The 22,213-nt window shown below is 45.8% G+C and overlaps 1 protein-coding gene across 1 annotated transcript in view; it reads right to left on the bottom strand.

Moving 5' to 3' along the window:
- The window catches only part of IGF2R (insulin like growth factor 2 receptor), a 1,757,136-nt gene that overhangs the window by 1,521,596 nt on the left and 213,327 nt on the right, over positions 1-22,213 (bottom strand). Inside the window, exon 6 of the mRNA XM_086927157.1 lies at positions 10,165-10,285. Within this exon, the coding sequence (XP_086783283.1) occupies positions 10,165-10,285 (121 nt within the window). The remainder of the gene's footprint in view (positions 1-10,164; positions 10,286-22,213) is intronic.

Below are 22,213 nucleotides of genomic sequence, written 5' to 3'. Positions count from 1 at the left end.
TCGAAGGCGGCACTGAGATCCAGGAGGACACTGCCACTGATCCTCCTGAATCCAGGATACACCTTGCCTCCTCGATGACGGAGAGGAGGGCAGTGTCCATGCCATGGCCGGGACGGAATCCTGTTTGGGATCGACGTAGAAGTTTGTTCGCCTCAAGGAATTGGGATAATTGCGCATTCACTAATTTCTCAGCCATCTTGCTGATACATGGAAGAAGCGAGATGGGTCTGTAGTTGGCCATGTCGTCCGGGTTCAGTTGGGGCTTTTTCAGCAGAGCCTTGACAACCGCATTCTTCCAGTTGGGAGGCACCGTGCCTTGGTAGAGAGAGGTATTGATGAGATCCCTGATGGTGGGGGCTATGCTGGGAGACACTGTTTTTAAGAATCTAACCGGGGCCGGGTCAAGGGGGGATCCGCTTTTCATTTTGGCCAGAGTGGAAATTACATCGGTAAGGGAAACTGCTCTAAAAGTGGACAGCAGTGGGCTGTTAGTGCATGCCTCTATATCCGTGTGATTATGTGGGCTGGTAGTTGGGAGGGAGTCCAGTATCCGTGAGATTTTGGAGTCGAAATAGGTGGCCAGGTCCTTACTTCTATCCGGAGGAGGGGAGTGAGAAGAGGGTGCCATTGGGATATTGAGTAGTTCTTTGACTATAAGGTATGATTCTTTTGATGAATTAGTGGCATTTTTTATTCTATTGTCATAGAATGCGGCTTTAGCTAGCTTTAGGGCAGATTTGTAGCGTCTTACCGAGCTGTTGTACATGTCCTTATTACTATGGAGCCAGTCCTTTCTCCACAGTCTCTCAGCCTTTTTACACTCTTTGCGGAGAGCTCTGAGTTCAGTATTGTACCATGGGGCATGGCCCCTTATCCTATTTTTGTTCTCACGTTGTTTTATGGGAATAATACTATCGAGGGAAGAAGAGATCCAATCTCTAAACTGGATATCAGCGGTGGAAGGATCATCCGTGAGACTGGGGGTCGTGGAGTCCAGGGCTTTGGACCAGTCCTCCGCCGAGAGTCTGGCCCACGATCTGTCCCTAGTGTAAGTAGTAGGCTTTTGGGGTTTCCTAAATGCTCCTGGTAGGTGGGTCGTGACCAGGAAATGGTCCGTCCACGGGAGTGGTAGGGCATTTATGAATTGGAGAGAAGGAATGTTAGAAAACACCGGATCAAGCAGGTGCCCTTTCGTATGCGTGGCTCCAGTATTGACAAGGAGGAGGCCATGGGCCGCCAGGTCGCAGATTAGGTCGGATGCCCCTGTGTCTAGTGGGTCATCGAAGTGTATGTTTAGGTCTCCTGTTATTAGGAAGTTGGGTGTCAGATGGGCCGAGGATGAGACGGCTTCCAGAAGGGCGGCAGAAAAGGGGCCGAAATGCCCGGGGGCCGATACACCAGGAGGACTGACAGGGAGCTAGTCGGGGATAGCTGGATCGTGAAGAGGCAGCTTTCTGACTCCTGGCTCTGAATCTCGCTGGTTCGACAGGCGAAGTGGTCCCGATAGATGATGGCTAATCCACCTCCTCTACCTAAGGGGCGGGGTTGGGACATAATAAGGAAGCCCGGGGGTAAAGCCAAAACTATGTCCGAGTTAGAATGCCCAGTGATCCACGTTTCGGTAAGGAAAAGTATGTCCAGATCAAGATCGACAATAAGATGATTAATGAGCAGGGCGTGCTTGGGAAGCGATCTGCAATTAAGTGTCGATATTTTAAGGCCTGGGGGTGGGACAGAAAGTTTGTAAAGGAGTAGCTTTTCTGGTTTACAGATATTACAGCTAGTAAACGGACCATTGAGATCGTGCATTACGTGACATGTGCTGTTTTTAGTGGGTCTGAGACTAAGAAGATCTCGACGAGAGTAGCTTACCCTTGTGGCAGTAAGGTCCGGCATAGAGTCTGGCCCTAGGCCCGGTCTGCGCGGACGGGCGCAGACGGGCTTGCCATAGGCGCTCCCGCTGCGCTCGTCCGCTGCGCTGGTATGGCCGGCACATGTTGCAAAATGAGCAGAGCTGCCCTCCCCAGCATCATGTTTTAAATTACCATGCATCCAATGCACTACTTAAATATCTCACACAGTATATATCCTGAATACCTCCCCAGCACCCCTAATTAAAGTCAATACAGTTTTACAGTACTACCAGTACTGCATCTCAATAAGCCACCAGATTACCTATTCTCTAAAACCCTTATTTGATACTTCCTTCTAAACGAAGACTCAGGGCTGCCTCCTTTGCTGCTCCTCAACACAGTGCATTTCTCCTAGATACTGCCTTTTGAATCTAGCTTCTTCACTACAGTTTTATATGCAGTACATACATGCTACCCAAATACCCCTATTCAAGGTTATCTTAGTACGAAAACAAGTTACTTACCTGTAACTACAGTTATCCAGTATTGGTATCTTTCATAGATTCACATGCCTGAATCATTCCCCGTCGTCGAGGCGGGAGTCCCACGGTAAATTATATATATATAGCAGTGCCTAAAAACCATTAGTAGTAGGCTAGAAAAGGATATAGGCCCAACTAGGCCCAAAACTTAGCAGCCTATCTACCTCATTATGTAAAAAGAACTGAAAATGTAGCCTCAGCCAATCAGCTAACCTCACCCTCTAGAACCTTCCCAGCCCAGGCAGTTCTCCTCAGATTTTCCCAGCACAAGTGAGAAGTAGTATCCATAATAAGAACTGCCTTGCCGGGGAGGAGGGTGGGTGCATGTGAATCTATGAAAGATACCAATACTGGATAACTGTAGTTACAGGTAAGTAACTTGTTTTCCTTTCCAGTATTGGGGTATCTTTCATAGATTCACATGCCTGAATCAGAATAGCAAGCAGTAATAACCATAACTGTCGGTAGAGGAAGGTGGGAGACAATCCAAACCATATATCCCCACACAACCTGGAAGGTACTAGAGCAATAACATATTTCAAGACATATGCAAAATCATGACAATACCTTCATATAAAATATATTTATATATAGAGCATTAAAACAGTGTATTAGCACACATGTAGCAATAGAAAACAAGAAAAAACCATAACAGGCTGACCTCAGTGAAGAAGATGCTGCAACACTGCTTCTCCCACTGACGTATCTTCATGTAGCCCCGGCTGCAGGCAATAGTGTTTGGTAAAAGTATGCACACTTTTCCATGTAGCAGCACGGCAGATGTTTTCCAGGGTCACCCCTGCAAATAGGGCTGTAGACGCTGACATCATCCTGGTGGAATGCGCCTTAACCGTTCTTGTCAGGGGCTTGTTCGCTTTCTCATAACAGAAGACAATGACAGAGGAAAGCCATCTGGCTATAGTTGCCTTCGTCACTGCCTGACCACGTGTAGCTTGTCCATAGGCTACAAACAGTTGGGTAGATTTGCGTAAATCTTTTGTCTTTTGTAAATAGAATTTGAGGCATCTTTGGACATCCAAGGAATGCAGCATCCTTTCAGCTGGAGTCTTGGGGTCTGGAAAGAAAGTTTTTAGTTTCACCGGTTGATTGATGTGAAACTGTGTCGGAACTTTGGGAATAAACTTAGGATGAGTTCTAAGTGTCACACAATCTTTTGAAAAATGTAGGAAAGGTTCTGATATAGTGAACGCTTGTATCTCACTTACTCTCCGGGCTGAAGTGAGGGCTAACAGAATAGCCACTTTCCAAGTCAAGAATTTAAGTTCTGATTTATGAATTGGTTCAAAAGGCCTTTTCAGCAATTGAGATAACACAATATTGAGATCCCTCTCAGGAGGAGGAGGCCGCACTGGAGGGAAAACTCGAAATAATCCTTTAAGGAACTGTTTAATTAAAGAGGAAGAGCACAAAGATGGTTTGTTGTAACTCTTTCTGAATCTGGATATGGCAGCAAGGTGAACTTTGATAGAAGAAAAAGCGAGACCTGATCTGGCTAGAGACAGCAGATAAGGCAGAATCTTCTCTGGAGGAGCCTGTAGTGGATGGACGTCATGCTCCCCGCACCATAAACAGAATCTCTTCCATTTGAAGCGATAGGTTCTGATGGTAGACTGTGCTCGAGCCTGAGATAGAACAGCTCTACAATCTGGAGAAATCTCCAGGTCCTTAAACTCTAAGAAATCAGGAGCCACGTGTGCAAGTGCAGCGACTGAGGATCTGGATGAAGTATTTGTCCTTCCTCCCTTGTCAGCATTGTAAGTGTCGGCTTGAGGCGCAGTGGAGGTTGATGGGAGAGTATCAGAAGCTCCTGGAACCAATACTGTCTCGGCCAGCGAGGAGCAATTAGGATTAGAGAGCAACGCTCTCTCTTCATTTTCTGTAGAACCTTTGGGATGAGAGGAATCGGTGGGAAGGCATATGCAAAGATTCCGGTCCACCTCATCAACAGGGCATTTCCTCTCGATCCTTGCTGGTGGAACCTGCTGGCAAAGTAAATGCATTTGCTGTTCTGTTGCGTGGCAAACAGGTCCAGTGTTGGTGTGCCCCAGAGCTGAATTTTTTTTTCCACTTGGCGTTGTTCGAGTTCCCACTCGTGACATCCTGTGAACGATCTGCTGAGATCGTCGGCCAGAGAATTCTGAATTCCCTGAACATGCTCCGCTCTGAGGGAAATTTTGTGATGGAGTAACCATTCCCACATTTCCTGCGCTTGAAGAGACAGGGCTAGAGATTTTGTGCCCCCTTGCTTGTTTACGTAAAACATGCTGGTGGTGTTGTCCGTGCGCACCAGCACTGCAGAGCCTGCAATTCTTGGCAGGAAGGCTCGCAAGGACAGGAAAATGGCCCTCAACTCGAGGCAGTTGATGTGTTTGTGCTTGTACTGATTGGACCACCGTCCCTGCACTTGAAGGTCTTGGAGATGACCTCCCCAACCCTCCATGGAGGCATCTGTCGTTAGAGTAAATTCCGGTAGGGTCTGAAGAAAAGTGAGCCCCGGAGACAAATTGTTCTTTGCCGCCCACCATAGAAGAGCTTGTTTCATCTTGGGCGTGACCTTGATACGGTCCTCGAAAGATCCGTCTATCTGCCGCCACTGTCGGTGCAATTCCTCTTGGAGAGGCCTCATTCTGAGTCGAGCCAGTGGAACTAGATGGAGTGCGGAGGAACACATCCCTAGCAGGGAAACAAACTGTCGGACCGAAAGAGACTTTTTTGACCGTATTTGACTTGCCAGCTTTGTGATCTTGTCCTGACGAATCTGGGTCAAGAAGGCCTTGCACTGAGAAGTGTCTAGTACTGCTCCTAGGAACGTCAGAATTTGTTTGGGTTGAAGTTGAGATTTTTTGACGTTGAGTGTCAGGCCCAGATTCGAGAACATTGATAGAGCACTTTTGACCGATTGCCTTGTTGAAGTCTTTGTTGGACTCTTTATTAACCAATCGTCGAGGTACGGGAATACTTGGATTCCCTGTGACCTCAACGCAGCTGCAACTGGGACTAGAGTCTTGGTAAAGATTCTTGGTGCAGACTTCAGGCCGAAAGGGAGCACCTTGAATTGAAAAATGGACACCAGCCACTGTGAATCTCAGATACTTGCGGTGGTTTGAATGAATTGGAATGTGGAAGTAAGCGTCTTCCATATCCAGGGAAGCCATGAAATCCCCTTCCATGAGGCAATTGAGGACATCCGTGAGCGTCACCATGCGGAAACTCTGCTTTTTCAGATATTTGTTTAAGTTTCGTAGATCCAAAATTGGACGCCACTCTCCTGAAACCTTTTCCACAAGGAAGAAGCGAGAGTAAAACCCCTGATTTATCTGGGATGTTGGGACTTTCTCTATCGCATTTTTGTGTAGCATTTTCATGGCTTCCATGTATAACAAATGAAGACGAGGAGGGGAGGGACCCCTGGGCGGTGATGTTGGAGGTTTCTGCACGAACTCCAGAGTGTGTCCGTGTTTGACTATGTCCAGAACCCACTGATCTGAAGTTATCTTCCGCAACTGTTGATAAAAGGCGGAGATCTTGGCGCCCACGGGGAGGGAAGGAAGGGAGGATGGTGTCCGGCAAAACTCACTGGCGTTTATTTGAATCGCGTCCCTGGTAGTTAGAACGTCGTTTCCCTCCTTGACGAGAGAAACCCGCTGACGATGACTGCCGATAGGACTGTTGGTAGTACGGCTTATTCTGAGGTTGATACTGGCGGTTTTGCTGATTTTGATAATGTCCTCTGGAAGAAAAACCACGGCCCCTTGCTCCTCTGAAAAAACCTCGCTTATACTGTAGTGTACCAAGCGATTTGGCCGTATCAGTATCAGTTTTGATCGCAAGCAATGCTTCATCTATGTGCTTGCCAAACAATAATTCGCCATTATAGGCCATGTCAAGTATTTTGGTCTGGACTTCAGGTCTGAAAGAAGTCGCCTTGAGCCATCCCTGCCGTCTGAGAACTGCCGCTCCGGCCAATTGTCTAAAGGCTGTATTAGATACATCGAGGGCGCAATCGATAATCTCAGAAGCTGCCCGCTCGCCTTCCATGACAACCTTCCTGACCTCTTCAACACGGTCATCGGGAACCAAGTTGATGAACTCCGACAGATCTGACCACATTTGTCTGTCATAACGTGCTAAAATTGCCAAAGAATTAGCAATCTTGACAGTAGCAGCGGCATTAGCTGAGAATTTCTTCCCAATCGCATCCAATCTCCTACCCTCTTTGTCTGGAGGCGTTGAAATTGGTGCAACTGGATTCTTGGATCGTTGTTGAGCCGCTTGTGAAATCACTGAGTCAGGACGCGGATGACCAATCAAACATGAAGGGGTATCCGGTGGTGCTCGGTACTTCTTGTCGACTCGTGGAAGAACCGCCAGGATGGAAGCTGGCGTCTTCATAATATCAATCCCTTCTTTCCAAATATAGTCAATGATAGGGATAGATCTGGACACCCTTCTATACCCTTCTTTGAAATCATGAAGAAAACAGTCAGCCTGCTCAACCGAAACTGTAATTGCAAATCGAGCAGCTGCCCGGTGCATGATGTTATGAAAACCTCCTATGTCTTCTGGCGGAGAATCTGAAGGTTGTGGAAAATTAGGAGAGGGCATAGGAATGATGTAATCATTCCATGGTTCCGTAGGCGTGGAATCCGGAAGTTCCCCATCCTCTCTTTCATCCTCATCTGGAGAGGAGACGTCAACATCCTGACCTTCAGTCCCGGGGTCAACATCCTGCCTTGGAGAGTGCGAAGGATGTGGCGGGGAATTTACTGGCATGTCTACTGGCACAGGATTTGAAGTAGGCAGAGTTGTTGGAAACCTCTGACGATAATCAGCCAGCATGGCCTGCAAATCCTGAATTAGAAAAGACGGAAGATGAGTCGTGTCTTCTGTGTGTTGTTGCTCCTGATGATAAGGAGTAGATAAATTTTCCTGATAATAATGAACCTCATCATCATCCTCATCCTCTTGATATTTTATGTGTAATTGGGAAGGGTGATGGGCCACTCCAAAAGGATCGTCATCATCCTCTTCGTTATCAGAATCTGCCTCCACGTAGTTTTCCAAAATATGCGAAGGCAAGAGGGGAGACAAATGAGAGTAACTCGGTCTCTGAAATGATTTCATCTGAAAATGGGTATACTGTACCCTAACCGGAGATGTGGGCAACAAATGCGTAGACGGCACATTCAAAGATGCCAGCGCTGCTGTCGATGGAAGAAGTGAGACAGATGTGTGAGTTGCCGGGACTGTCGTCGACGGTAACGTCATTGGTGTTGTAATCGTGGACGAGGACTTGTTTGAAGACGTCCTAGTAGACGGATCCGTCGACGGACTCTTCGTCGTCGAGCTTGTCGTCGACGGTGCTGAAACCTTCGTCGACGGGTTTGTAGTCGACGGGCCTGTCGTCGACAGGGTCTTCGTCGACAGGCTCTCCGTCGACGGGCTCTCCGTCGACGGGGTCTTCGTCGACGGGGTCTTCGTCGACGGGGTCTTCGTCGACGGGGTCTTCGTCGACTGGATAGTGGAAGCCTTCGTCGACGGGGGAGCCGTCGACGAGAGCGTCGACGGAAGCGATGACGAACGCTTCGTAGATGGTGATTTGGTCGTCGACGGAAGACTCGTCGACGACGAGCTCTTCTTCGATGATTTTACCTCAGAAGAAGAAACCATGACGGACATCACAGGAGAAGTAATTGCCGAGGTGGTAACAGTACTTGAAGAAGTAGAGGACGTAGAATAGGTAGTGACAGTGAGAGAGGACACCAAAGAGACAGCTTTAGTGCGGACTGTACTCACAGTAGAAGACTCTGTTGACGCAGCACTCCTTGTGGACTCAGAGGGTTTATGAGAGAATTTAGGTTTTTTCAATCTCTCAGGGGAACACCTCTCTTTGGAACCGGCTCTAATAGTTGAGGTAGAGGCTCTGTCCTCGTCATCTGTGGCAGACGACTTTAGCCACAAAAGAACTCTTGCCTCTCTATCCCTGGTGGTCTTAGGAGGGAAGGTTCGACATATCCTGCAATCCTTCACCACATGTGAAGGATGCAAACAATAAATACAGTCCGAGTGCTGGTCGTCCACATGGACCCTCTTCTTGAAGCATGAAGCACAAGCTTTGAATAAAGCCTTCTTTTCCGACATCTTGAGAGAATAGAAGAAATTTTGAAGAAAACTGAGTAGGCACTCAGGGAGACTCCCTTACACACGAAGTGCGGTGAAAATCTAAGGAGAACTGCCTGGGCTGGGAAGGTTCTAGAGGGTGAGGTTAGCGGATTGGCTGAGGCTACATTTTCAGTTCTTTTTACATAATGAGGTAGATAGGCTGCTAAGTTTTGGGCCTAGTTGGGCCCATATCCTTTTCTAGCCTACTACTAATGGTTTTTAGGCACTGCTATATATATATAATTTACCGTGGGACTCCCGCCTCGACGACGGGGAATGATTCAGGCATGTGAATCTATGAAAGATACCCCAATACTGGATAATCCAAAATACCTTCCAGATTCTCTTCAATATGTATACTATTGACCTGTGGTGGTTTTTAATGACTTTCACATCAGCCTTTTCGTTTCCACTAGTTACTATACATCAACACTTCCCTCAAAACCTCCTGGTCAACCCACACTGCTTGGGGGGAGGGGGAGTGGGGTTTCTCAAAAGTACAATACTGCAAACTATCACTCTGCAAACCCCCCAGCAAATACCACCCTATAAATCTTACACAAAGAGGGCCTGTGGAACTTTTACATTGCATTTCAGTTCATCCATTATAAGTCCAGAGGTATTTTTCCTCACTCATTAGTATTTCTCCTCAAGCTTTATCAAACGTGTTTCTCCTCTCAACTGTTTAGGTACTCAAAATAGCAATCCTCCGTAAGACCCCGAATCTATCTTCTTCTACTGAAGTACTACTCAATATTGAACACGTTATTCTTAACAGACAACCAACTTACTAATCTTCTGAAATTGTTCTCCTTAATACACCCCATGCTGTTTCACTCAATCATGCGTTTCAGCGTTTGAAAAGCATGTAAGATGCTTTACAATAGAAATGTTGTAGGGATAATTGACGATAACTTGGAGTTTGTGAATTCGGTAGGTAAACAGTCCCGCATTGACCATCTCATAGTAACAATGACCGTGCCTTTAGTGTTGTTCAGGACTGTGTAGCACAATAGTTAAAACGGTCTGCAACAAAAAAAAGACCTTTCCCCCAGAGTAAAATATTCACAAGGATTTTCCTTGCTATTAAACCTGGAATTTGAATCATGATGTTTTAGTGCATGCAGATAGGGCTTGACATAGGAAAAACATTTTACAAGTATGATTGGACGACACTAATGGGCTCTTTGAGATAGAACCTGTTGGCATGCTTCGCACTGCCTGAAATAATTGAAATAAATAAAGCAGGTTTTATACAGGCATAGGAGGTTCTTACAAGTGTTAAGTAGATATAAAAATATATTTCTTTCCATCAAATAAAGTAAAGTCCTTGCAAACACATATAGAGTTCCAAAAATTAGGAAAATATTGTTAAGAACCATAATTAGAGTTCATGTTTTTAAAAGGAATTGTAAAGGTTCTAAGTAAATTAATTACAATATTACACTTTTCTACATTTCAGGTTATAAAAATGTGGCTCAAGAATACAAATAGCTCTATAAATAGGAAGGATTTGGAAAATGTGCAGTATTAAAAATAAACAATGGACAAGCACAAAAGATATACAAAAATGTAAATGCACCTACCTGTCCTTGTCAATCAATTTTAAGATTTCTTTAGGCTGGCCAACATCATAGGCATGATTTTGCGTCAAAAGACAAGCAGCACTTCCATGGGGACAAGACGAGGTTTCAACTGAACCACTTCCTGGCAATATAAGAGGAGCAAATCAAAGGCACTTTAGACTCCAAAACACGTACAACATTAGACAACATTTTTACATTGCACAAAAGCAAACTGCCTACAAACTAAAAATCATAGCTTACTTAAACGTATTTAGGACACATTACATCAAGTAAACACTTTTGGGAAGTGTGGTGCTTTATAAGAAATCAAATGAAAATCAAATTATTTTTGCTGAGCACAGAGACGCCGTGGGAGATTGCCGTCCCATTTGACTCCAGCTGCTCGCCGCTCCCGCAGCGCGGGAGCCGCTTCGCTTTGTGGGTGGACCCACCAACTTATCAACGCTGACCGCCCCTGCCTGGTTGCCGAGACTGCCGAGAGTGAGGAACATCTGAGGAGGCTGCAGGGGTAGCGCGGCAGGGACTCACTATCCCAGGAGTCCCTGCATGACCACGTGACATCCGGTCAGCGCCCCCCTGAGTGCCCCGCCCACCACCGGCAGACCGGTAAAAAAGGAAGTTGAAGCACCAGCCCTGTGTGAATCTTTTGCTGAGCACAGAGACGCCGTGGGAGATTGCCGTCCCATTTGACTCCAGCTGCTCGCCGCACCCGCTGCGCGGGAGCCGCTTCGCTTTGAGGGTGGACCCACCAACTTATCAACGCTGACTGCCCCTGCCTGGTTGCCGAGACTGCTGAGAGTGAGGAACATCTGAGGAGGCTGCAGGGGTAGCGCGGCAGGGACTCACTATCCCAGGAGTCCCTGCTTGACCACGTGACATCCGGTCAGCGCCCCCCTGAGTGCCCCGCCCACCATCGCCCATCCTATAACATCAAGTGAGAGACCGTCTTGCGGGACGCCGGGCTAAGCCCGGGCAAAGGGCAGGCCATCTGTGGCCAACCAGGGCCGGGTCGGGCCACCCCTCTAACAATACAGGTACAACTGAGATTTGTTCTGCAGGTCTATATCAATACTATTCATTTCCTGTTATAAAGATTTTCATGTCTGGATACTCCCCAATGGCTACCCGCTCAGGTAGATGTTCACGGAGAGGGGGGAAACAGTACGCTAGGGACTATGGATAATTTTATAACACGTGCCGTCTCTGTGGTAGAGAAGGAAATCATCCTGGCAGAACGCAGACTATCACGAGAATACTTGGCTCATAAGCGTTCTTCCTTGGGGTCACTGGTGCAGGCTAAATCCCCATCAACCACTATTCCATCGGAAAACCAAACTAATATAATCCCTAGCGATTTGCAACCTTGTGTCGTTGATCGGAGATCAGATAGTGACATCCTTGAGATCACCTCTGACCCCGCACCCATAAATAAAACCGCAGTTGACACTAACAACAGACATCGTCTTCCAACCATAGTGCCCGACCCACCGGCTTTGCCTATAATAATGATACATGATACTCCATCACAACAAGCCATACAATCCCCCCCTTCAATATCTAGTAGGGTTGCTGTAAAAAGGAAAAGGTTAGTTACCCCACGTAAAGTCTACAGATTAAAGGCCCTAAAGAGAATTCGAAAAAACTATATGAATGGGGGAACGTATTGTAAATCGAAAGTTACTGATTCCGCAAACAATGGGATCGAACCAAGAGAGCAACGAGAGGGTGACCTATTATTAACAACTTCCGATAGTCCTGCCCCGGTCACTGAACTAGTAAACAGCCCTAAAGATCTACCAGCAGCTAATCTGTTGACTGACCAGATCCAATATCTTATCACTACCTTATTGCAACCGGTAGTCGAAAAACTGGAAGTGCTCACGAAGAGCTTGGACAAATTCGAGCAAACCTCTTTAGACAATTTTTTTGCCCTAAAATCACTGGTCAAACTCCACTCCAAGATTGGAACAGATACAGTAATAACGGAATCAAGTACAACGACCGTTAAACCAGTGCAACAAACTCGTCCACCTAGGAAAGACAAGACGATAGATCAAAGTAGGCCTAATGCTGTACTGGGAGGACCGCGTGTGGAACTTCCCAAAGCGCACTTAAACAGTGGAGGAATACAACTGGTTGCTCCTCCAAAGCCTGCACCATGCAAAGTTAACCCGGTAACCAATATCATCACCTCTCAAAACACAGCACCTTCAAAACCCACGGATGGAATAGGAACCATGGCTTCTATTTCTAACAGTGGTAATAACAACAACATCCAATCATCTGACCACAACATGGACAATCCTGTGCCGAAGAAGGCCCCAAACGCACATCTTCCACCAGGGTGCCAACCATATGTGGTAGTGCTCACCGGCGTCCCCCCTCTAAAACCTAATAGAAAGGAATCGTATGACGAATTAAAAAATAAGACCTTATACTGGCTGAGAGAAAACAGACCTTTACCATACACTGTTAACTGCCAGGTCATCCAAGTGCGTAGAGTCAGTTGGTTGGGTACTAGGCCGAAAGATATTGAAGGGGATTGCATCTTAGTGAATTTCAAAGACCCCTCAATCGCACAGCTTGTATACAGTCAACAACCAAAAAGAGGTAATTTAAGAATTGGGACCTGCGATCTAAGCTATTTCTATCCAATGCAATGGACTCAAGACAACAGAGTACCACCAAAGTTAGGGTTCACGAATAATAGATTCTCATTCTTTGATCCCCCAACTCCTGCTGGCTTAATAAATCCACATAATATGGACATGGACAAAAACTGGTCATGGTGAGGCCCTTGACAAACAAAAGACTATGGACCAAGTGGAACCCTTCCCCCTATGTCTAGTGTGCATCCACTGGAATCATGTGCAACATCAAATGCATGGACCTGTTTAACGCCCTTGGTAACTAAGACAGCAGAATTAATACAGGCTGAGAATTTACCAAATATGATCTCTGTTGATTATCAAGGGAGGGACTCAGCTGATCTTTGTATTATTCAGGATCAAGATATGTTGTTAACGTTAAACAATGAGGCCCTAGATTTGGCAAGCGGGAATGAGCTCTTGGAGGTGTCCAATGAAGTGGAAACCCCAAATTTATGCATTAATGATCCCGGCAACCCAGTACAATGTAACCTAAAACAAGATACAAAAATCCTGTCATGGAACATTGCGGGGTTGTCAAGGAACCTCCGAGATAGGAATTGGAGTTCTTTCTTGGAGGAGCATGATCTCATTCTCCTTCAAGAAACTTGGGCAATCAACATGGTACACAGGCTTGGTTACAAAGTGTTTCATTGTGGGGCAACTGCATCAGTAAGAGGTCGACCCTCAGGTGGTCTATTAATTTGCATAAGGATATCCCTGAACGGTGTGGTTTCACCCTTGTATTTTGCTTCTAATGATTTGCTTGGGGTTAAGATAGCCACGAAAGACATGGGAGATGTTTACTTGATAAATATCTATAATAGACCAAACCCTCGAAATAAGGAATCAATGGTTGTAGAGCAGCTTAGCTCATATATGTGTAACTTAGAGCCTGACTCCAAAATAATCATAGGCGGGGACTTCAACTGTCAATTCGAGCCGGTATGTGGGCTGGAAAATTTGTTAGAAAATGAAGACAGGGCTAATGATATCCCTCCCTTAGACAGCGTAAAATCTGTAAAAAGTACAGTGGCAGCTATGCAGATCTATGAACTAACTGTGTCTAACAATCTAAGGGCATGTAATGGGAGACTAGATTCTGATAAGCCAGCTAAGCCTACATATAGTAAGGGGTCGTCCAAATCATTGATTGATTTTATGCTGATTACAATCAACCTATGGTATCTGTTGTCGGACTTCAAGGTTGTGATCAGACCAGAGAGTGATCATTTTCCCTTACAACTGGGGATGTCATCGGAACTATATCTTATATCAAATGATGAGCCCGAATTTAGCAGGGAGGTGGCCGAGGTTGCCGTCTCTAACAATAGGAAAGCTATAAAGTGGCCATATATCCTAGGAAAAGAAGATACGCTTCTGGGTATTTATAATACCTTCTCAGATATCATCCCCTTATATGATAACGTGAGGTTGGGATCTCATGATGTCCTTAAAATGCATTACCACTTGGTAGAGTTATTAATCCCCCTTCTGAGTAAAACTTGTAGTAAAAAAAAAGATAATGTAAGACGGCAGCTGGAATTAGAGACACCTTGGTTTAATAAACAGTGTCGCTTAGCCAAAAATAACTTAATCGTTGCCGTGAACACCAAGGACCAGATGAGGGTTAGAGAGTGCAGAGATGAATATAAAAGACTCCTGTATAATGCAAAAAGGGAATGGGATGATTCAATCTGGGAGTGTGAGAAGTTGGCCCGATATGCAACGTTCGCTATTCTAGCGACCGCTATGTATCGTTCCAACGACCCTTATGGTGTTTGGTTGTAAGTCAACCTATAGACCAGCTATCCTAGTAGCGTGGATACGAGCAGTCTAAGGCTAAAGACTCGAGAGGGCGCGTTAAGCCAGCTGTTTACCACACATGTACCCCTTGAACACCCAGTGAAAGGACACCACACAAGTGTTATGAAAATAAACAGTATATTTATTAAGAATCACAACAGCCCTGTACTCTTTATGAGGACAGGGTACTAAGCACAAACCAAATCTCTTTAGCAAATACTTCAAGTGCACAGTTTAAAACAAGTGTCCGGGGACACGGAAAGGTTAAGGCAAGTCGGAAGCGAGGGACTCGGGACCCTAGAGTATGGAGGCTATGCAGGCACCGAAGTGCCGAGTTACCTAGCCACGAGGGCTGCGGCTGAACGTCTTACAGGCGTCGGGGTCTTCGCTGACGAGCCAGGAGCCGGAAGAAAAGGAGTTGCTGGCCGGCGACCAGTGATGAATAGTTCGTAGAGATCCAAGCCTGGATCGGAGATTGATGAAACCTGAAAGCGCAGGGTACCAAGTTCGTACTACTAGCCAGTAGTCAGAGGGTACCAGGAAGGCACCGGTTGGCCGTCACCTCGACCAGGTGAGTGGGCGACGCTAGGCTCTGCAGTCTCACGGACCAGGAGGCGTTGTCGGCGACCACGGTGGAGGTGCGAGCTGTCCCACGACGGATGTCGCTGTCGGCGTCTTGAGTGGACCAGGAGGGTCCGGGGTGCTTCTCGAAAAGATGGAAGCAAGGGCCAGTCTGGAGCAACCAGACCAGCAGTGATGATTCTCGGATGTCGTCACAGAAGGGCACAAGCCAGCGGCTAGTGACCAGACAACGTGCTGAGCAGCGAGCAGAAGGGCCCCACGCAGATCGTGGAGATGCTGGGAGACTGCACTTCGGTGCTGGAGCGGCTCAGGGTCGGGGCTTCTCGGACCCCAGAGCACTCACCAGAGAGTTACCTCGATGGTCGTGCTGGTTTTTAAGAGCGTGCAGGTTCTGATGATGGCCGGTCCCTCGAGGTCTCGTCGCACCCACAGATCACAGCTGAGCTGATGACGTGGGTAGAGGTCAGAGGTGCCAGGGAAGCCGGTTCTCGTCGAGCTGGGCCGTCGGATTCCTTGAGGAAGGACTTACAGCAAACCGCAGAGTTCTTAGATGGTGCCCGCTGATGCAGGGTGACTACTCCTTAGCCACAAGGGAGAAATCTTGAGAAGAGTCTTGAAGTCCTTTCGTAGAAAGTATTCTTGATTCAAAGATGATCTAATCTGGAAGGGTCCCCGCTCCGGCCTTTATCCTAAAGAAAGGGGTGGGTACATGACTAGGTCCTGCCCTAAGGGTGGGACCAGGAAGGGGGGTAGTTACACCCCTCTCCCCTGCCGGACTTTCCCCAGGCCAGGGCTGTCGCCCCTGGAACTGGTTCTAACCGGCAGATGCGTAGTGAGCACCGGGGTGCCACTCCGCAGTCACCTTCTCGCAAAAGCCCTACCTACCCAGAATACACAAACCCTGTCTGGGACGGTGCGAACACCGCCCTTGACAGGAAACCCTTTGTCCAAGTGCTCCTCGCTGGAAGGACTCCCAGCAGCAGGAGGTCAGACTCGTGTCTGTGGTGGCAGCATCCATTTTGTGGAGCTGAGGCTTTAGTTAACTTTAACCGGGGTTCACAGTTACGTACATGTCGTGTCCCTCTAGAAGGGCGGAATGCTAACCTCGTCGCCAGAGTTGGTGAGAGGGCAGCATCCCGATTCGTATGACACCTTACTCGACATGTCTTGATAACGCGACACCGAAGTTACCGATATGGTACGCGCTATCATGGAACAGCCATTGGGTCTTGATTCCGCAAGCTGCAACCGGGCTCGGCTCGGGCCAGAGCTTAGTTCACACGAGCCCATGCACTCTGCCTTCAGGATTGTCAAGGCCTGCCATAGGAGTGACTGATAGGAACTCGGGTGTCCATTGGAGGGTTAGATATAGGGCTACTATATCTAAAGCAAAGGGTGATTACACGACTTCGCCCCAGCTGTCATGCAGCCAGTTGTGTCAAATTTAGGAGGCCAGCCAGGGGTGGCATAATACATGCTGCAGGCCCTGGGTACACCTATGCCCTGAGTTACAGGGTCTGATAAGGTGGCCCAGTACCAATTGGTAAATGCACCTAGGGTACATCTCGTAATTTAGAAAGAGAACAGCCAGGCTGTGGGTCTGATTGGCAGGCCCACAGCCAGAGAAAGTCGTAAACCAGTGAAACAAAAGCAAAAAATCTGGGTGATCATAGGATTGCAGACCCTACTCTCCTACAGGGAGGACCTTCTAAATGCTGCCAGGAAACATGACCAATGTACCTTTTGGAGCCTGATAGCTAAAAAATAACAAAACAGGTAGCTCCAATAGGGATTTCTTCCTAGATGAAAAAACTTGGTTTGATCATTTTTTAAAATTATATGATTCGGCCGGGGTGACCCCAGAGCGCAACTATTTTGGACTGACCCCCGAGTGTAGTAATCCACTTAAATTTAGCATGGAGGAAACTTTGTGCGCAATAAAAGCAATCAAGGCGGGTAAGGCACCAGGCCAGGATAAATTACCCGGGGACTTATTTACTCACAACATTGATGTATGGTGCCCTTATATAAACTTTTTGTGCAATTCCATCTGGTTGGGAACCCCGATCCCCAAATCATGGAAGGGGGCAGAAATAGTTACTATTTACAAAAAAGGGGATCGCTATAACCCAGGTAATTACAGACCAATTAGTTTAATTGATATTTTACAAAAAAATTTTGCCAGACATTTTAAACCGACTTTTAACTTGGATAGAGGAATCTAAAATCCTCTCAAAATATCAAGCAGGATTCAGAGTTAAGACAAGCACTGTGGATCAGGTGTACAGGTTTATGTGTATCTGCTGGAATTATATCCAACTTAAGAAGTGCAGTATATACGTAGCATTTGTAGATCTACGCTCAGCGTTTGATCTCGTCCCACGTTCCCTACTATGGGATACTTTAATGAAGATGGGCGTCCCTGATGAATTGCTGGTTAACCTAATAAAGCTTCATACTGATAATTTTGCTAAAGTAAGGTGGGGAAGAAATGGCGAACTCACCCAAGCCATACCAGTGAAAAGGGGTGTAAGACAAGGGTGCGTGTTGGCTCCGACCCTTTTTTCACTTTTTGTAAATGATATCCCCCCATACTTGGCTCAATGTAATCATGATTCCCCTAAACTGGGTAATGAGGCCATTACAGCATTGCTATTTGCGGATGACACCATTTTAATATCACAAACACCGAAAGGCTTGCAAAATCTAATAAATCAATTCCATAGATATTGCGAGTTAAAGGGGTTAGAAATCAATTCATCTAAAACCAAGTATATGGCCATTAACCCCCCTAAAACTTTTAAAAAGAACCTGGCTCTAAATAATACCAAATTGGAGTATGTGGAATTTTTCGATTATTTGGGCATCAGACTTAACAGTAAAATGTCTTGGATACACCAAATAGAAAAAAGTAGGCTAACACTTAAGCATAACTCTCTCCCCATTTTAAAAACTCATGGAGGGAGTACTTCAAAAGCTATAACTCCTGCGATTGAAGTGTTTAAAGCCAAAGCGCAATCTGCAGCCTTGTATGGGGGCGAGATTTGGGGGCCTCATTCAAATCACAAATTTTCCACCGATGAGAATGCGTTCTTTAGACGCCTACTAAAAGTATCAGTAAGAACGCCTCTAGTGCCTGTCTATTTAGACATTAATCTAAAATGCACAGACTACTTGTGTTGGTTGAGGCCATTGATCTATTGGGTAAGAATATGGTCTACCCCGGAACTCGTTGACTATAGAGCAGGCCTGCTGGAAATCAGGGAACTGGACACTTAATTCAATCAAGTGGTTGAAGCATATATCTACTTGGCTTACAAAAATAGGCCTTTCAAACTTTTGGAACACCCCGAATACGTCAATTACCTCGTTAGTTACCTGTAAAGAACTAGTAAAATCTGCTTATTGGAACTATGTGAATATTAATGTATACGAACGTGCTACTGGTTCCTTAACTCACAAGTTTCTGCAATTTAAGGATACCCCTTTATTTGAACAATTTATGGATGACGTCGAACCACCCTTGGCTAAAACCGTATATCTACATTATAGATATGGGGTTTTACAGATAAATGCAAATATTTGTCGATGGGGAAATTCTAAAAGAATCGACCCCCTTTGTAAATTGTGTGACTTAAACCAAAAAGAAGATGAGGCTCATATCCTTTTTTTTTGCCCGTCGTATAAATCACAGCGCATGAAATGGATCAGACCTCTTTGCATTAATCTGGGCACACGTTCATATAAAGAGGCAGAAAGGATACTTAGGTCCTCAACCACTAGGCTGATAATATACGGAGTGAGCAGGTACCTCCATAGTGTCTGCTTGATTAGAAAGAAAATAGGAATGAAAACTTAGAATTTTAGTGTTTTTTAAAGCTGGCATTTTTAATTCTTTAATTATTTATAACTGTATTAATTTGTTTTTAACAATTGGTCTTGTATTATATGGAAGAAAGGCTGATCGTATGTGAACAAGTAATGTACTGCCCCAAAAATTGTAATTGATTTGTGATGATGGTTAGGATCCCGCACACATTGCACTTTTTTGCACCTATTTGTATTGTGAATGTATTGTTCAGATTTTAATATATGACTATGTATGTATTTTTCATGTGATGGCTTAATGACAAATTGTCGAATAAAAGCTTTACTACTACCACTAAATTATTTTAAGTAGAGGATAGTATGGTCACTCCCTGCAACCAAGTTGACTGGGGCGACACAAAAAAAAGCTCCAGTTACATTTAGCCTATGAAAGGGTGGACAATTAGCATTTTGTTCACTATATAATACATTTGTGTTGAAATTATAGTAATGCCCCTCTACACACCCACCTGATCCTAAAACTCCAGCCCTACTCCTAATTCTACATGCAGCCTTAAGTCTGCACTGGTACCTCAGGATTGCCAAGTAAACAACATTTATCAATGAGTGCGAGAAGGAGGCATGGCAGCCGAAAGGCTGGGGCCTGGCAATCACAGTCTGAGTTGCAGTGGAGGGACACTGAAGGAGTTGGTGCACAAACTCCTCCGAGTGTGCCTCTTGAGTAGGTCCCAGAAAGGTTGTGAAATCGGTCATGGATTTCAAAAATGCAGATCCTTCACACACAAGCTGGAACCCGACTGAGTAGGGCTTTCTAGCTTTCTTGAAGCCTACCTGTGATATCAGCTATTCAATGGGAACCCATGTGAAGAGAGCAGATATTATGTGACACACACTGGCACCAAGTCAGTTGGCAGGTATGATATCAGTATGCACTGCTTGCATGACAAGGTATAGAATATCTCTTAAACAAGAGGAATCAGGAGCTTTTTAATCAGGTCCTGCACACTTACTCCTAAGTCGAGTATTTGAAAAACTGGTATACAGTTACTAAGTGCGGGGGAGAATGTTCAGGTCTGTTAAGAAGTGCCCTCACACAACGCCACAGGATGGCATGCTTCATCATTGGGCCTGCTCCAAGTCGAGCCAGAGCTGCAATGCCTGACGGGCACCCTCGAAGGGTCTCTTTAGCTGAGATCTTTGTAGATGAAGCCGTATGGAGCATGTGGGTGTGTGTTTGTGGGGAGTGTGCAGTATTGTTTAAAATAGGTCTAGGGCAGCCATTTTTTATTTCTTTTATTCCTAGGTGGGCACTAGCCTAACTAAAAGCAGATAGCCCTACATGGATATAATGGTCATACAGGGCCTGTGTGCTGTGTGAGGTCAACATGTTTAATGCCAAAGGTAGCCCCTAGCAGGTCTAGTGGCAATTCATCAGGACTGTGTTTGATTCAGAGAAATTAATCTCAACTCTAGCACTACCGCAATGCTGGTTCATGGATTGGCATGATGTAGTAGAAACCATCCTTGCAGTTGAACACCAGGGCCATTTGGCCTAGTGATCTGAGCAATGTAAGTTAGTAGGTCTGGATTGATGGGGACCAGAGCAAGGGTGGGAACACAGCTAGTTGCTGCGCCACCCTAAGTCGGAGCAACAAGGTGCTCTGCCGTAATGCCCCAGTCTTTCCAGAAACATGTCGACCTCCCGCACCACACAGGCCCTGTAGGGCCATTATATCCAGTCAGGGCTACCTGCTTTTAGTTGGGCTACTGCCTGACCAAAGAATAAAATTAATATAAAGGGCTGCCCTAAATCAATTTTAAACAATACTGCACACTCACTGCACTACCCAGTCCACACACCCACATGCACCATACAGCTTCATCTACAAGAGATCTCAGCTAAAGAGCCGGTTCGTGGATGCCCGTCGGGTTGCAGCGCCGGCCCGCCAAGGAGAAGGCATAATGATGAAGCATGATATCCTGTGTGGTGTGTGAGGGCACTTCTTAACAGACCGGAACACACTCCCCCACACTTAGGAACTGCATACCAGGTATTTTTTTTTAAAAAGGTATAGAACATGCCATGCCCCAGAAGCAGCCGTTATTGGTAGTTAGTGGTACTGCTCCTAGCAGCTGTAAAATATAAGAGCTATGCTTAACAGGTTCTTTGGACTAGTGGACTGGCAAAAGGGAATGGTTAAACACTACTTTATGTGCTCAGAGGCCAATGGGCACCCAAAAAGCCATGCCCTGCATGGAGAGGCAGGGGGGCTCATGTAGTCAAACCAAAGGTCATGCCCAGAAGCCTCTGTGAGCAAGAAGAGTAGGAGCAGAGCATGACCAAGGGCTGTACCAGTTGCAAGTACAGACTCAGCACAGACACAGGTTTCATCCACCAGGTACTGAAGGCAGGGGTATGGGCAAAAATCAGACTACTTGTTCAAGCATACAATAAAATATCCAAGAATTCACTGAATACAATGTTTAAGGAAGGTTATGGTTATCAAAGAAAATTAGTAGCTAATCAACAATATAAAAACCATAAAAACCCCATAAACATTAGATTAAGCATTTTATGGTGACAAAACAAAAGAATAGAAAGTTCACATATATGGTAAACTACTCAGCCATCACATACCAAATTACCATAAATATCGCTGATACCAACAAAGCAGCTAACAATTGTTCTTTTCCACATTTGCCTGTTCTGGAAAAACAATCTTATTCCTCTCCGACTGGCTGCCCCTGAAGCGGCAGCAGAAGATAGAGGGAGGCTTCCGGGTAGGTACAGAGGGAAGGGATCCATGGGGCCTCGAGGGAGGCTCAGGAGAAGAATTGAGGGTGGGAGGGGTGGGTGGGTCTGTTGGTAAGGGTGGGGTAAAAAATGGAAGAAAGAATTTTGGGACAGACAAAAATAAGACATGCTATACTATTAAAGTCGTTATTCAGAGGAGAATTAAACGCATAAAAAGCAGAAATGTCTAAAATTAGATTACTAGTTTGGAATGTTTCTGGTCTCAATAGCAAGCAGAAAAGGAAATTAGTACAAGAGGAAGTAGACATGTATAAACCACACTTCGCTCTTATGACAGAAACACACATTAGCTATCAAGACAGAAAACTACTTTCTCAAATAGGATACGAGCTGGTGGAATGTACAACTTTGGGCGCCTCAATCAGGGGGG

This window comes from Lissotriton vulgaris, chromosome 6 (assembly GCF_964263255.1).
Source record: "Lissotriton vulgaris chromosome 6, aLisVul1.2, whole genome shotgun sequence".
NCBI lineage: Eukaryota > Metazoa > Chordata > Amphibia > Caudata > Salamandridae > Lissotriton > Lissotriton vulgaris.
Note: the sequence above shows the minus strand (reverse complement) of the source record. Positions and strands in the feature narration are given on the sequence as shown.